This window comes from Diadema antillarum, unplaced genomic scaffold (genome assembly GCF_040938485.1).
Source record: "Diadema antillarum isolate AM-2024a unplaced genomic scaffold, OU_Dant_1.0 seq00000059_RagTag, whole genome shotgun sequence".
NCBI classification, from domain to species: Eukaryota; Metazoa; Echinodermata; class Echinoidea; order Diadematoida; family Diadematidae; genus Diadema; species Diadema antillarum.
The window spans coordinates 2735151-2752625 of record NW_027271164.1 but is presented as its reverse complement, the minus strand read 5'-3'; the positions used below and the strand labels follow the sequence as shown (position 1 = coordinate 2752625).

Sequence of the window (17475 nt, the reverse complement as noted above, 5' to 3'; positions counted from 1 at the left end):
CCATTGTCAGAGACAAAATTGTACAACACATGGACTCAAATCTGTTATTTACAGAGGAGCAATATGGTTTTAGGAAAGGAAGAATCTGTGGTGCACAGCTATTATCTGTGCCAGAAACATGGACAAAAGTACACTGTATTAGACAGTGATGGAAACATCGATTGTATATATTCAGATTATAGTAAGGCGTTTGACAGTGTACCTCACGAACGACTGATTAGGAAAGTAGAAGCGCACAGGATCACTGGGAATCTTTTGAAGTGGATTAAGTCTTTTTTAAGTGAAAGATCACAACGACTGGTGGTCAATGGTGTTTCATCTTCACAAACTGCGATATCCAGTGGAGTCCCACAAGGTAGCGTTCCGGGGCCGATTTTTGTTTCTGTTGTACGTAAACGACCTTCCTGATGTGTTATTAAGTAGCAGATGTGAAGTTAAGCTTTTTGCTGATGATACCAAGTTGTATTCACAGATATATGACAATGATGATGTACTGAATCTGCAAGCTGATCTAACCAGAGTGATGGAATGGTCAAAAAAGTGGCAGCTTCCTTTTAACCAGGAAAAGTGTTAAGTTATTCATTACGGGAGGAATAACCCATGTGTCAATTATACAATGGATGAATCACACCCGCCCATCCCAGTAGCTACATATGTAAAAGATCTTGGAGTTAATTACGACAAGAAGTTAGATTTTACTCATCATGTGGACACAATTTGTACTGCAGCGAATCGTAGGATCGGAATTATTAACCATACATTTTCTACTTTCAATGAGAAAGGATTTATTCAACTGTACGAGTCTATTGTTAGACCAATATTAGAATATTGTTCGTCGGTGTGGCATCCTCACTGGAAGAAGAATATTGTAAAAGTAGAGAATGTACAGCATCGAGCTACCAGAATGATACGTCCACTCAGACCTTTGAGTTATGAAGCAAGACTTAAACATTTGAAATTGCCTTCATTGGCATATAGACGGCATAGAGCTGATATGATACAGATTTTGAAGACTGTGAATGGGGTTGATGATACGAAGTCTTCAGAGTTTTTTGAGTTCTCAGTTGGAGGAAGGACGCGTGGCCATAAATTTAAGATACTGAAGAAACATGTAAAGTCCAAAGTGGGACAGTGCTCCTTCTCTCAAAGAGTTATTAGTGAGTGGAATAAGTTGCCATCATTTGTAGTTGACAGCCCATCCGTGAATAGTTTCAAGTCTAACCTAGAGAGGTTCTGGAGTCAAGACAAGAACAAATACAACCCCGAAGGGATATTTTTTTGTCCATGTAATACTGCACAGCGCCTAACAAAAAGTTATTAATGTCATGTAATGACGACACTGAGGGGCAAATAAGTTAAGTCTAACTTTACGCCCACATCCAAGGTATGTTATCCAAGGTATGTTAAATACTCTAACCAGTTGTCGATTTCTCACAAGATTTTATTGCGTTAACTGTTCGAAATGTTCAAGACAGCGATACGAAATTTGAGCCTCATTTGCCGATTTTTTTCTTTGTCATCCACTTGGTGAGAATGTGTACGGTGATTTGTGGGATGAATTGTGATTCTGGTGCAAGGACTAGGTGCGAAAGACCTCGATTATTCGATTACGAAAATCGCGTCCGATAATACAATGCGATTTTGCATCGCGCAAAAATCAACTATTTTTAGAGGGGTACCGTATGTTTGAAGCATATTTTCTTTAAACTGGAACGAACAACTGACATAAGTTAATTGGGTGAATTCGTAATTTCCAGGAGTCTGTGAATAAGTGGTGTTATTTTTAGCCAAAATTTCATCCTCTGAGTAAGGAATTCAAAGCCACGAAAAAAAGCGTCCGGTAATTGGATTTACCACCCTACATGACATGTATCACCAAGCGTTGTGGGACCGGACAGGTTGTGGGACCGGATGCGTATTGTAAGTGCGTTTAAGTGCGTCTATAATGAAAATGACGCAGTGAAAGTCTCACAAGGTGTTACGAGTTATTTATACACACATATGTCATATTAGGCCAGTTCGATCGAATGTTCGATAGCGTCGATCGTACGGCGAGAACGTAAACACCGTGCACGCTCGCTCCCCATATATTTCCCGTACAAAATCAACGCGTGCACAACTCTCTTTGATACATTCGTACATGGAGTCACTTTGAAGGGGAAAATCCAACGATTTAGCAGGTTAATTCTCACGCCGTTTTCAGAGTATATTGTCTAGAAATCTAGTATATGAGGAGTCTATATCAAGTCTTTGAGGTAAAGAAGGGTGCATATTCTATGTAAAATAGGTAAGTTTTCACGCGCGAACTTAAGTGTCCGGAAACACAACCCCCCATCATACAATGTAAGTTTACCTACAAAAATAGACATACCGCGGGACTAAGGCTTTGGTACTTGTACGTGAAACACATTAGCCTAAATTTCCTGCACTTCACTTGTAATGCACGTTTACTTCCAACATGACGCCCAGATACAACATAGATTCCCTTTACATCGTTTCTACATACTTTGAAGCTCCCCTTCACTCTCTGCCTCACTCCTCGAAAGTCCTTCTTCTTCCGACATGGTCAGTGCTGTCAGGTTCACCACTGTGAAATCCGGGAAGTTTGGGGGTAATCTTTGTATGCATATGTACCAAAGAGTAGCTTCTTTGTACCACGCGCGCACAGAGCTCTTTGCTTTTTACACTGTGTTGTACAATATATTCGCGAGTGTACGTACAAATTGTACTCAGCAGCTGCAAAGAGTAGTGGGCGCGAGTCGCTGCGATTGATCACTAGTTGTGTACTTACGTGTGCAATTCGCAAGTCGATGGATCTGCCTAAATGATGCGACATGTCACGATTGGCGCTTGAAATCGCAATCTTGGTACACTGATCGTAGGATGATCTTTCAAGAGGTCAATCGTGGTAATCGCGTTAATTAGGCCAAGTAAAAAAAGAAAGTAGTTTCTCGTCCGGGTTTTTTGAGCAAGGCGATGAGGGAGGTCCTTACTATTTGATATCTTACTATTTTTTCGAGGATTGTCAAAATGAAAGTAATATGTGTTTCTCGTCCGGTAATTCTGAGAAAGGTAACGAGAGAGGGCTTTACTATTTTATATATCCAATTTATGAAATGAATTATCACTGGTAGCTGTGTTAAATGAGAGACCAGGTCCCAAGTGTATGTCTTGCCTGCACTCTATGCATTTTCAAACAAATAGATATAATATGTACCATACTTGAAATGAAACTTCATGCATGCAAAAATAAACATTTGCTTTTTCTTTCCACTACGCGACTACAGATGTCAAAGGAAAATGACCATCTTATTACTGGTATTTAGTGTTGTAATATGGCATTTCTGATACCAGCGTACTTGCAATTCTGATGTATTGTGCTATTAATTGAAACAGGTATAAAACATGTCTTTCAACAAATGTACGACTGAAATAAATTCCATGATATTCAAAACACTGCTTTATTTATCATTGGTGTTTGTGACTTTTTGTGTCCACACAGCTGGTATGTACAGTATCTGCATTTCTTCACAGTACAATTGTAGCACATTCAACTGGAAACTGGCTTGTACAATTGCAGATGGATGTCAAAATTATACTGATATGGCATTATAGCATTAAACATTTAAAGATGTTTCTTCATGTTCTAAAAAGACATTTGGTAATCACTCATCATTTGGATGATGAATGATTGCATACCACACTACAGATGATACGACTCACGGCCGTGTCCGTGAATTTACATCGTAAAGAAAAGTATCCCGCAGAAATACGAGACAAACCAGAATCCGTGGAAAAGTTATTTATTTTGTAGATACACCAATTTAATAATTCTACATTTGCTGGAAAAGCAAATTCATTTTCTCTTCAAAATAGAACAATACATCGCCGTCAGATGCAACGTTACAGAGCAGAGTGTACGGACCTCTACACATTCGAATGTGTTCATGCGTGCGTGCAGACAGCTGACAGAGCGGGGATGGGGACCCTGGACAGCTACAGACTGACAGACACGCACACTTTGCCAATACGATGTGTAGACGGTGTGGCACGGCCACTGCACTGGCACCGTACCTTCCGACACTGCACACACATGCACATAGTCACAATGACATGAAAATGTATACAAACTCGATACAATCCTCACAAGCATTTGTACAGTACAATTCATCCGCTTAAAATATGAGAAACAGGGAAAAATACGAACAATGCGCGAAATATGCGTGGAATATCAGCGATTGATCGCAAAAAATGTTGCCGCTATCGCGTTCACGACGTACCGAGTGCGCTGTACATCACAGCTAGCCCAGGCCCGCCCGCCGCGCCGCGCCCATCCAACTACAGTTCGACTGCTTTGTGGGTCATTACTTCTTGCCGAGCTCGCAGTGTGAAATGCATGCGTTACATACGCACTACAGAAGCTATACAGCTGTACTACAGCTAAGTAGAGGACGCAAGGCGTAATTAGAAATGAGACATCTCGATTGGTAGGTGAATTGCCGATTTTTTTCTTTTTTCGGCGGCCGAAAAAATAGTAAATATCAAAAAAGTCGATGCGGCAACTGAAAATCGATGCGGGCGAGGAGCGGGCTGGGACGAGAATTATGAATTTCTTGGTATTTTCAGCGCCATTTTGAAAATAGTAAATAGTAAAAATATCGATGCGGCGGCCAAAATCGATGCGCGCGAGGACGAGAAACTGGTTTGTTTTTTTACTTGGCCTTAAGTGTAGAAAATCAGCGGTTCAAAAATTGTCTACGATGATCAAGATTAATCTTTAGTCGTGATCATCGCATCAGATCATCTTGGATTGTAACAAAACGCACTGGATCTCACCAAATCGTGCTTCTTAATCGTGTTGTATGATCAGGATAAACTTTCACTTCCCTTCTGCTCATTTTTGCACATTTCCCTTTATATTTTACTCCTGTCGCGGGCAGGTCATGTCGTATTCCACGAGGTGGTAGCCTGCATATTTAGATTATCATTTCCAAATGATTGATTGTGTGATTGTATGAGCATTTTATTACCATTATTTATTAGGTGCCCGTGGGCTTATATTATATTGAAGTTGTCTATCATTTCGGGAGATTAATATTGCATTATTATTGTTATCATTTACCATTATATAGAGACAGGCACACAACAGCAACAAAAACAGTTCCCCCTAATCTAAATGGCGTAATTAAAAGGAAAATCGCCAAAACAAAACAAATCAAAATGTTGCGTGTATATTGTAGTTAGATTAAACATTGTTAAGTAAAATAATAAATCAAGCCAAAACCAAACCAAACTTGCCACCATCAATAGTTGTGGGTAGTCACTATGCAGAAGCTAGGGAAACAAGTCCATTGTCAACCGGACTATGATTTTCCCATTCAAGTCCAATCGTAGGCCAAAATAAAAATGGTGGTCGCTTTCGATCCAGATCGTGAAAAATATCGTATCCTATCTCAACAGAGCGCATCGGTTCGCGGTAGTATCGAACGTATCAGAACGTAGCTGCACGTACCAGATCGGAGATCCCGATCGTAATGATTGTGTTAGATCGGTAGCAATCGTGCACTCAATTTGGATAATCCTATCGGATGGTATCTGAACGGGAGACCAGGACCCCTTCATAAAAAGTTGATATGATAGCAACTCTTGCAGGAATGGCAATTGTCATAACAACGACAAGAATCCAGCTTCCAGAATTGGCTGTTGCTGTATGGAAAGTTGCCATTTCAGCAAGAGTTGCTATCCTATTAACATCTTTTATGAAATGAGCCCGGATCATGACAGATCGTATTACTTGGAATACACCAATCGTGTCTATCGTGAACGCATCCAAGCATTGCTTCTCGTATCCGCTCGCGTTATCTCGTACTAGTATCCAAACGTGAAATTTCAGATGAGTTGAACAAAACTTCCACGATCGGTTATACGAATGGCCAATCATGGCGTTCGTTAAGCGGGGTTCCCACTATCGTACGATCTATTACGAACGCCACGATTGGACATTCGTAACTAATCGTGGAAGTTTCGTTGAACTCGTCTGAAATTTCATGTTTGGATACGAGGTTATGCGAGTCAATACGTGTTGCTTCGCTTGGATGAGATATCGTCACGATTGGTCTATTTCAAGCAATACGATCTGTCTGGATCTGGTCTCCCGTTCAAATACGATCCGATAAGATTGTCCCGATTGAGTCCATGATTGGTACCGATCTACCACTATCATTACGATCATGATCCCCGATTTGGTGCGTGCAGCTACGTTCTGATACGTTCCAATACGAATACCGCGAACCAATGCGGGCTGTTGAGATAAGATATGATATAAGATAAGATACGATGTTGAGATAAGATACGATATCTTTCACGATCGGGATCAAAAGCGACCCCCATTCAAGGTGCGATTGGACCCGAATGGGAATATTATAGTCCGGCTGACGATGGATTTCATTGTTTCCTTAACGTCTGCAGAGTGATAGGCCTACTATCCACAACCATTGATGATGGCAAGGGTTGACAGGTTGAGGATGATGAGAACGTGACCTTTGCAGTATTGCGAATGACGATTACGTTATCATCAAATATAGAAAGCATCACCTCGGCCAACCACAACCTCAGATAGTCCATCCTCTAATTTAACCTAAAGAAATAATAAATTAATAAATTATTGAATCGACGTGCTCATCCTCCCCCCCCCCAAAAAAAAAACAACAACAAACAAACAAACAAACAAACCCGAATATACACAAGATCAGATCATTGCCCCATCTTCTCCAGAAAAAAAAAAAATAGATCAAGACAAATGTTTTCACCTTTCTTTGAAATACATTAAGAAAATAATAAAATGATGATGAAATTGAAGCTAAAAAACAGGATGGGATCTTTTTGAATGCTAACATAATATGTGTTACATACGCTAAGTATAAGAAATTTGGCCGAACTGATAGCATTGCTTGTGTGTTTAATTTCTTAGTTGCATGTCTGTACTATCATGTATTTGTATTTCAAAATGTCGTTATCTCATGGGGTATTGAAAGCTTGGTTGGTTTGGCTTGATTTATTGTTTTATTTAACAGTGTTTAACAAAACCGACATGTACACACACAACAGAAAGGTAACTCCCCCAAAATAATGCCACTTTTCAAGAAAAAAAAAGTCTTAAGCAAAATTATTTCGCAGGGGTATTATTGCTACACTTATTGACTAACTTCTATGTAAAAAATAATGACAGTGATCTTTATAGTCATGCACGAGTGACCTTACATCCACGGCAATGGTCACTTTTCAAAAGTCACAAAAGTTACTTTGTGGGGTATGTGGAACATTCTGCTTCTGGTGGATGTTTCAATGGTGTTGTCATTTTATATTTCATTGTGCCACCCCTCCCTTATTCAACCCCGCGGAATACAAAATATATACGATTTGCGAGTAAACTGAGGGCAAGTGTGCAAAATAAGCAGAAGGAAAGTTAAAACGTCGATCACGATCAGCACGATTAAGAAGCACGATTAGATAAGATTTGCTGCGTTCTGATACAATCCAAGACAATCTGATGCGATGATCACGATCAAAAATTAATCGTGTTCATTGTACAAAAATTTTGAACCGTCCAAAAATTTTCTACGATTAACGCGATTGCCACGATTGACCTCAAGATCTGATACAATCTAATACGATCTGATAAGATCACCACGATTGCTTCATGATTAAGACCACGATTTCAATCGTGGCGCCAATCGTGATAGTGGGAACCCCGCTTAAAGGCCCTGTCAAACCTTGGCCGGGTGAGCAACGCGGGCCTGTTGCGAGTAGGGATTTTCCAGCATGCAGGAGAATTTTCTGCGGGCAGACAAGGATGTTGGCGAGTTCGGTACTCGCGTCTTACTGCTAGACGCGTGCTATTTACCTGCTACTTGCGTGTATTCCGTGTGACCTGACATGCGTGAGAGCTTTGAAGTTTGAAACCGATCCATTTTCAGCTATACGAGCGACATACGGGGACTGCGAAGTACCTGCGTTACAGCAGCGAAGTACCTGCGTGCATGGGAGTTACCTGCGAGGTGCTGCCGCTAAGGGCCGCCTACTGGTGTTCTGCGTGTACCTCTGGGGGCAAACCCCCGCGACTCACCCGGAACGAATTTTGAGCATGCCCAAGGCCTTGTCACACCGTGTCTGGGGAAGCCTTGCGGGTTGACTTGCGGGGAAATTGTTTGCTACCCGGACCTCCAAGCAGTTGGACGGCACCTGACAGCATACAGCATAGTAGGGCGTATCTCTCCCGTAGTTGCCAGGGGGTGCGCACGCAAGACCGATTTACCCGCAGCCAAGTTTTGAGCATGACCAAAACTTTTTCCGGGTGAGTCGCGGGGATGCCCGGAGAGGTCCACGCAGAACGCCAGTAGGAGGCCCTTAGCGGCAGCACCTTGCAGGCAACTCCCATGCAGGTATACCTCGCAGTCCCCGTATGCAGCCAAGATAATGACATTCTGTGGGACTTCTGCCTTTCCTTCAGAGGAATTCCTTCAATGAGTTGTCAGCACCCACGGGACTGGTACACAGGTCACACAGTATACCCGCAAGTAGAATTTAAGTAGAACGCGTCCAGCAAGTAAGACACATGCTCTGACTCGCCCTTATCCTTGTCCGTCCTCAGAAATTGTCCGGTATATATGCTGGAAAATCCACACACACAACAAGCCCGCGTAGAATGCCCGGAAAGGTGTGACAGGGCCTAAACATGGTTGCGGGTAAAACGATTTGCGTGCGCACCTCCGGGCGACTACGAGTGAGATACGTGCTAGGTACTGTCATGCGCGGGTCATCAGCGGGGACCTCCGGGTAGTAAAAATTGGTTTTCACAAGTCGCACGCAAGGCTTGCCCGGAAAGGTGTGACACGGCCTATAAATTGTCCGGTATGCTGAAAAATCCCCACACGCAACAAGCCCGCGTAGCTTGCCCGGAAAGGAGGCCGGTGTGCCACGGACAGGGCCTAAGCATGGCTGCGGGTAAAAAGGCTTTGCGTGCGCACCTCCGGGCGACTACGGGTGAGATAAGTGCTATTGTATAGGCACTGTCATATGCGGGTTATCTGCGGGGATATGACCTCCGGGTAGCAAGTCGCACGCAAGGCTTACCCGGAAAGGTGTGACACGGCCTTTACGGATCGCATAATCGTGGAAACGCAACATGAATGACTACATTAGATAAGAAGACATATAGCGTCGTTATTGCATAATGACAGGCCTGTTTACGATGATAATTACTTTTCCCCATCCTTATACTTATGGTACAGGCATGGGGATGGGCGAATAATGTAAATTGCTCCTAGATATAAACAATATTAAAATAAAAAAATCCTCCACTATAGGCCTGAATGGTATGTGATATAAAATACGTTTGAGCTTTCGACCCTAGCAGAATCTTCGTCAGAAAGAAAATGACAAACACAAGTAGGGAAAGCAATCACAACACACAACAGAAACAGTCTGAGGAGGGCTAGGGACATACAGCCGGCAGAACAATGAAAATAAAAGGGGTGGGTGAGAAGTTAAAGGGAATCAAACAGGTAGTTAAAGGACAAGTTCACCTTCATAAACATAAGGATTGAGAAAATGCAACAATATTAGTAGAACACATCAGTGAAAGTTTGAGGAAAATTGGACAATCGATGCAAAAGTTATGAATTTTTTAAATTTTTGTGTTGGAACCGCTGGATGAGGAGACTACTACAGCTTGTGAGTCATATGCGTACAACAGTATAAAGAAAATATAAAAGAAAATTCAACATATTTTCACTTTTTCGCATAATAAAAGAGCAATTGACTTGCCTCTTTCTAAAGGCAGGGGGAATAATATTACCCATAACATTTATCGGTAACGAGTCAGGGGAATGTGTACTTTTTTCAAAAGATGGAATTTTGTGAAATTCTCTTTATATTTTCCTTATATTGTTGTACGCATGTGACATCTAAGTTATTCATACACTGCAGTAGTCTTCTCATCCAGCGGGTACTGCAAAAAAACTTCAAAAATTCATAACTTTTGAACGGATTGTCTGATTTTCCTCAAACTTTCAATGATGTGTTCTACTAATATTGCTACATTATCTCAATCCTTATGTTTATGAAGGTGAACTTAAGCAAGGCGGTGACCAGACAAAAGGGAGAAGTTACACTGTGGGTCAGTGATGATCCCTAGGATCATAGGGGGCAACCTTTAAAAGATAAAGATGAACAGGGAGGCAACATCACACAGAATGAGGAACAAGAGAGGGATAAAGAACAGGAAAAGCGTGAAATAGCAACTGCATGAGATGGGGGTGGGGGGAGGGGGGTGGGGGAGGGCTGAACAAGCAGCGAGCCCTAACCTGGTGTAGGCTATAGTCTGGACTCCGTCCCTTTTTCCTTGGTACGATGTTATTTTGCCAATGAAGTGACCGCTACGAGTAAAAAGAGTCCAGTGTAGGCCTGCAAAGATACTTGTTCAGCCGTCCCACCACCCTCATGCTGTTGCTTTTTTACTCCTTTCCTATTATTTAGTGATTGCTTTCCCTATACTTGTTTGTCATTTTTTCATCTGACGAAGATTCTGCTATTATAATCGAAAGCCCAGCCCCCTTTTGCCTCCATTTTAGTCAACTGGCTCGTCACTATTGGATAAGCAGTTTTCTCCTTTTTTCTTCATAAAAATAGTTAATACATATTTTTTTAAAGGAAAGTAGACGTACTTTAGATGACTGTAAATATCCAATAATGTCTACGAAGGGCAGTGGGGGCCAAAATAGATCGCAGAATTTTGTCGGTTTTTTTTTTATTCATGAAGAGTTTATAATTTAAGTGCGCATCAATTTCGCATAGGTCTATTTTGGAACAAATGCCTTTTAGTACTAAAAAAGCGTATCCGGGCAATTACCCCGAGAGGGCAATTACCCCCCGGCTAAATACTGGTTAGTGGTAAGCTTAGAGTAACGATTAGGGTTAGGGTTAGGGTTAGGGTTAGGAGTTTGAGTTAGGGATAGGATTAGGTTCAGGATTAGGATTAGGATTAGGGCCAGGGGAAGGGTGCGGGGTAATTGCCCAGGGGGTAATTGCCCTAGACCCCTAAAAAAGTAAGCGCATTGAACCCTTGTCCACACACACACACACACACACACACACACACACACACACAAAACACAAACATCGAGCTACCATAGGCCATATTTTGCGCTTCCCTTGAGCGGGCCCTATTACCAGGTTTATTGTAGCAACACTGAGAATATGGCATAACAATGTCTTTTTTTTCCTTGCCGCCCCCCCCCCCCCCCCAAAAAAAAAAGAAAAATGATAATAAACGAATAAATAATACAAAAGAATATATGTATTCCGCCGCCCTTGAATTCACTGTTATATTACACTTTGTACCAGTGGCGAAATAGCTACAACCTGCATAATTAGCCGTCGTGCAATCAGTTCTGATGCTGATTTCAGGTGAGCAGCACGCAATCGTCCTGCGACTGAACTGAATGAGAAAGCCTTGCAGAAAAGCAGCAACGAACTCTCTGCATTAGCGCCATCTATTGTTTGTTGAGCTTCCAAAATTTTATGTAGTCACAAAAAAGCAACAACAAAAAACCCGACGTACTTATTTGTCCTACGTGAAATAGGAATCTTTCAATATGAAAACATCTGACTGTCACATGATATTCTATAGAAACACAATCTCATTTTTCTCAGTTCATAGTCATGTAAACACACATGTAATGATGATAATAACGATAGTTAGCCCTCATGCAGATGCAGTTCAGTTTCACTGACAACTGACTCACAGGCTGATTTCAAGATAGCAGCATGCAACGCAATGCTGCGTATGTAATGACAATATCACTGCATTAGCGCCATCTATTGGTTGTTAATGCTGCGTTTACACCAGCTGCCAGGTTCCCGGCAAACCGTGGCAGCCACGTTTCAGGCCACCTTGGACAAAACGGGATGGACGTGAAACAGCGCGGTGAGACAGGATTATAGGCAAACGTGACAGGTCGTGATTGCCGTGGATGCCGTGTCAGATTTTTAGACAGTCAAAAAAAATTGTCACAGCACTCCCGGTGCTATAGTTAGGAATCTTGTACGCCGTGACAAAACGGGGTGAACGCAACAAAACACGACGGCACGTAATAAGCCGTAACAAAACTTGGTGACGGTCCGTATCGAGACGCGACGAAAAATATTGATACTGAGTAGTCTTACCTGACCAGAAACCTGAGAACAGCGCCTGATTTACCTGTATTATGTTCACAGGAGCGAGGAGTGAAACACACATTACTAGAATGCGAAAGGGGGGGGGGGCGGGAAGGAAACAGGAGATCATCTTCCCAGGGCAAGTGGCTGTCGTAGTCGCCGTTCTATTTCGCTATGACGCCCTCAACGCCGAAAACAAGTATAGTTTAACGTGGTTTTGTCCCCGCGGAGTCCAGTTGGCAAAGGGTCTGGAAACCAGACTACCGGGAACATGGTGTAAACCGCAGCTTCACGGTAGTCACCAAAAAAATAACAACGTGAAAAGAAGATAGAGGAAATCTCTCAATCTGACTGTCAGTGTCACAACAGTCATGATATCCTACAGATTACATCAGACACATAATCCCATTTTTCTCATAAAAGCACATGTTCAATTCAATCAATCATAGTTTATTTCCAATCATCGAAAATAAAAAAAAACATAGTACAAAGTATACATGTGTTGAAATAAGGTTCAAACGTTTGCAAAAGATTCATGTAATATATATACGAGACAAATTATAGAACAACATATAACATGTACACTATTTAGGAAAAACACTGTATAAATTCTTCGTGGGCGAGCGGAAAATAAATTCGATTATGGAAAATAGTGATCCACTAAAAAGCAAAGCTTGTCGGACGTGGATCGCTAGATAAATAATGAGTAAATTATATACTATTCTATAATAATATACATGTAATTATTTTGAGATACACCGGTTGGGAAAAAAATATAGAATACCAATGCTAGTGCCCGGACACTGCTCACTGAACCACGTGTACCGGGAAAATATGACAAGGACAACACGTTCGTACACACATTCGATTACCCACACGTATGATACACTGTAAGACGCGAGACAGTACCGAGACAGTACCGAGACAGTACCGAGAGATGTTATAATGATAATAACGATAATAACGATCATGTTTATTATAATTGTGGTATATACCACCATTGATTATGATATTGATATAATTACCATGCCTCTTTTTATATACTACTATACTTATTATCAAATAATTCAATACAATCACCATATTATAATACATTTATATACATTTTGTTATTCTTTTAATCACAATATTAAAAAACAATTAACTTACTTCTGTCTACAATCAGCAGAGTGATATTGCCCTCAACATTATCATAATGATATCAGTAGAAGAAGTATTGTGCGGAATTTCATTCTCTCAGTATTTTCTTTACATTGGTGCACACTGTAACATCACGTTGTGCATGTTTGCTTATTCACTGACCAGCAACGACGGCACGTGGATCTCTATTCAAAACTTTCAAAATTCATAACTTTTGAAAGGATTGCAAATTTCCTCAAACTTTACGACGAGTTTTCCATCGACTTGGTCCACAATCATGTAGAGATGGCTTACTTCCCCACAATGCGGGCACGCAACCCCTGTGACAAGAATCTGTGGACAAACCAGCTGGAGATATCGGTGGGATGGAATTGGAGCGAGGAACACTGACAGAAGAGAGAGAGAGGGGGAGGCGGGGGGGGGGGGATGGGAAGAGAGAGGGATAAAAAGAAGTGGAAAGAGAAAAAGTAGACAGAAAACAAAATTCCAGCGTTGTCAGCAATTAACTTCCTACAGTGGCAGAAAGGGTCGTGTCCTCTTGTTTTCAGCCTCCTGACAGACTTTTTTCCCCCTGTAACAGAGTCACGGGTGTCTGCGGCTTGGATTTCGAGGTCTCAACTGTATACTGCAGCTATAAACTCCTCGCGGCAGCACAAACTCAGCGTTTTGTGCGTGGGCATGGCAGTTTTGGGTCTCTTCGTGAAGTAGACTCTTATCAACCGCAAAAATATTACTGAATCGATTACATCACGTGGTGTATAGCGGGGGCATGGTCACTAACAGGTGATAAAGTCACTTTGCAGATGATAGGCTCAATTTTTATTTGGTGTCCTATTAGTGAGTTCGTTGGAATTTTCTTTTTTTTAACAAAACCGAAAGAAAGAGAGGGTATACGAACAAGAAAACATGTTTTCCAGAAATCGGGCAAGAAGTTCTCATCTAGGAAATAAAATAGGTCTCAATCTGCCTACTGTCATAATCATCGACATAAGATCGAATGACATGGTAATGGTATGATGTATAGTCACCTATTCATCCGTATTTGTAAGGTCATGACCATTCATGTCTCTATTCATAAATTAAATGAAAAAAAAACAATCGAGACATTAGATAAGAAAAAGCAAGTCTTTATTTCAATAGTGACTATCGCTCCAAACAGCATAACAGGTGTGCGAGACCTGTTTGTTCAGTGCGGTTTTATGCCTGACACTGCATGTGTCCCACGCAGTATATCATAGTCTCGTGTACAGACAGTTGCAAGATTGAACATTCAGATGTTCTTGAATTTATTCGATGTACTACTTCGGGGGTTGCTGTGCTCCATTTTCGAGTTAACTCTAGTATGAATAGAAGATAAAACAAAAACAAAGCTGTATCAGAAATTGGCAAGAAGTCGGCCTAATTAGTAATGGAATAAGAGGACGTTTTTGTGATACAGCGACATCTATAGCTACAAAATATGCAAACTAGACAAGGTGATGACGTCATCTCCTCATAGCTCTCTCAATAGTAAAGGAAGACCAGAAAATCATTTTTCCAGCAGTTGTCCCCTTTCCGTAATAAAGTCTTTACGAGTATATCTTTATTCGTAGCAACTGCCGAAAAAAATTGAATTTCTATTTGAATTCAAGTAACAGTGGGAAATTCATGTATTGCTTTGCAAACAAATTAAGGCCGTGGCATCACCACCCCTGGTCATTTGCATAACATCATGTGACCGTGACCAATTTCGTACTTCATGGAAACATAAGAAATCATTAAATTTCACAGCCTTACTCCGAACAAAAACAAGAAAAAATGTCACTGGAATGAATATAGTAAAATTTTGTAGCTCTTCTAGTTTGAGCTCACCCTACCACGAATAATAATGGTTTGCTTACATAATTATATATGCAGGGCTCGACACTAACGGTGGCCTGGTGGCCCGGGGCCACCAAAAATGAAAGTCGGGCCACCAAATTTCAAAAAAGGGCAAATTTGGTGGCCCGCCTCGGGCCACCAAAATTTTTTGAAAAGTATGTCAATAAATTCGTAACTTTTTGCGCCGGAAATTAGCAGTTAAATTTGTTCAAAGGATGGATGAAAAGAACTGAATGAATACCTGAGAGTGAGTGTTGCAAGTTTGTTGAAGTTTATTTATGAGTAGATTATGTCCAACTTCTAATTCTTACTATCATAAATCTTAAATATTTGACTCATTAAAAAAAAAGGACTTTTAATGTTTTTTATTGTTTTTTCGGGACACCAAATTTTTCTCTCGGGCCACCAAAAATTTGAAATTTAGGATTTTGGTGGCCCCATCGGGCCACCAAACAAAAAAGTTAGTGTCGAGCCATGATATATGTATGTATTATAATATATATAATGTATGCAAATAATACCTAATGACCTCTGTAGCAATACTACGGAGAAATTAGCAATGTGCGCCTCCACAGAATTGAAAGATAGCATTGGTAGAAATAATCATCAATGATGATCATGATGGTCACTATAACGGAATGTCCAGAAATTATATAAGCGTCTCAAGGCCATCACGAATAAACATTTTTGATACATAATTGCGTCGTCGTTTGAATGGCTTCTCCCTTTTCTATATACCCTTTCTGCATATTTCTCCTAAAAAACAAAAATGTTCACTAGGCGAGTACATGTATGTTGTATACAATACAATAGAATACAAAACAACAGGATGCAATGCAATTAATGTTTAATACTCTCTTCTTATCAAGGTTAAGAGTGCTTACAAAATTACAGAAATTGAAAGAGATTATTTAACAGAATACGGTAAATAAAAGAGTAAAAGAAAGGATATATAAGGGAAAAAAAACCCACAGGCTGGTCTATGTGGATCTATTGCTGTCATGAGTACTAGATGCCGTTCTTTGCTTTTAAAGAAATATTTATATAGTTACGCCAAGACTTCAAACAATATAGATAGAGTTAATGACAAATATTACGACTATATGCTGCTATTTGAATAGTGCTGATGACATGACGTGTCTGATATCATCTCGGAAACGACTCAGACACAACAGTTTCCATCGCTTTTGAAGCATGATAATGAAATATCACCTTACGTGATAGTGAAGAAAATGCACAATAATTACTGCGTGGTAATGGATTTCTCTCTGCCGTTTGGATGAAAGCTGTGCTGCCTTATATATATATATATATATATATATATATATATATATATATATATATATATTTATTTATATATATAATATATATATATACACACATATATATATAATATATATATATATATATATATATATACAATGCATATATATATATGTATATACAATGTATATATACAGTATATATATATTAATATATATGTGCGTGTGCGTGTGTGTGTGTGTATGCGTGTGCGTGTGTGTGTGTGTGTGTGTGTGTGTGTGTGTGTGTGTTTGTGTTTGTGTTTGTTTATACCCATTACTCCAAAAGACTTGATTCAGCAGCATATGCAACATTAGACCAAGGCAAGAAACCATCACATCTCCCCAGTAATGTGGGAGGTGATAGGAAGGGAGGTGCCTCTGTGGTTTGGGGGTCGTTTTTCTGTCTCCCACCCCCCCCCCCTCTCTCTCTCTCTCTCCCTCTCTTCCCTACGCTAACTTCTCGTCCTCCCCCCCCCCCTCTCTCTCCCTCTCTCTCTCTCTCTCTCTAGATCGGTGTCTCCCGAGCAGGAAAGTGTCTCGTCATGAGGTTTCTACCAGATATCCTTTTTCCTCTCTCGTTAGACCTCCTTACACGACCAACGGCCAAGGTCAGACAAAGAGAAAAGAGAAAAAGAACAAAATTCTCCTCAGCTGAAAGAAAAACAAACAACAACATGAACATAAAAAGGGAAAGTATCTTTCTGGTAGAAAGGTATATCGACCCCTTGACAACAATGAAAACTGGTCTTATCTCATCAAACTTCCTTTGATGCTTGCAGTCATACAGTTTCGCATCCAAATATTTGTCACTCTGAGGAATTCAGATTTAGTTGATGGATGAAAAGCGTGTGAAAATTCCAACCTGGTGGGAGCATTATGTGTGAGTCTACAGGTGATAGCGACGTGAAGAGAACGATGCTTCAACGCAACGAGCATTGTAAACATACCGGAGTAT

General features: G+C 40.7%; 1 protein-coding gene across 1 annotated transcript in view; it reads right to left on the bottom strand.

Moving 5' to 3' along the window:
* Positions 1-2567, bottom strand: part of LOC139725768 (uncharacterized) — a 39365-nt gene extending 36798 nt beyond the window's left edge. The window contains exon 1 of the mRNA XM_071636850.1: positions 2507-2567. Within this exon, the coding sequence (XP_071492951.1) occupies positions 2507-2564 (58 nt within the window). The 5' untranslated portion in view covers positions 2565-2567. The remainder of the gene's footprint in view (positions 1-2506) is intronic.
* Between the last annotated feature and the right edge of the window lie 14908 nt (positions 2568-17475).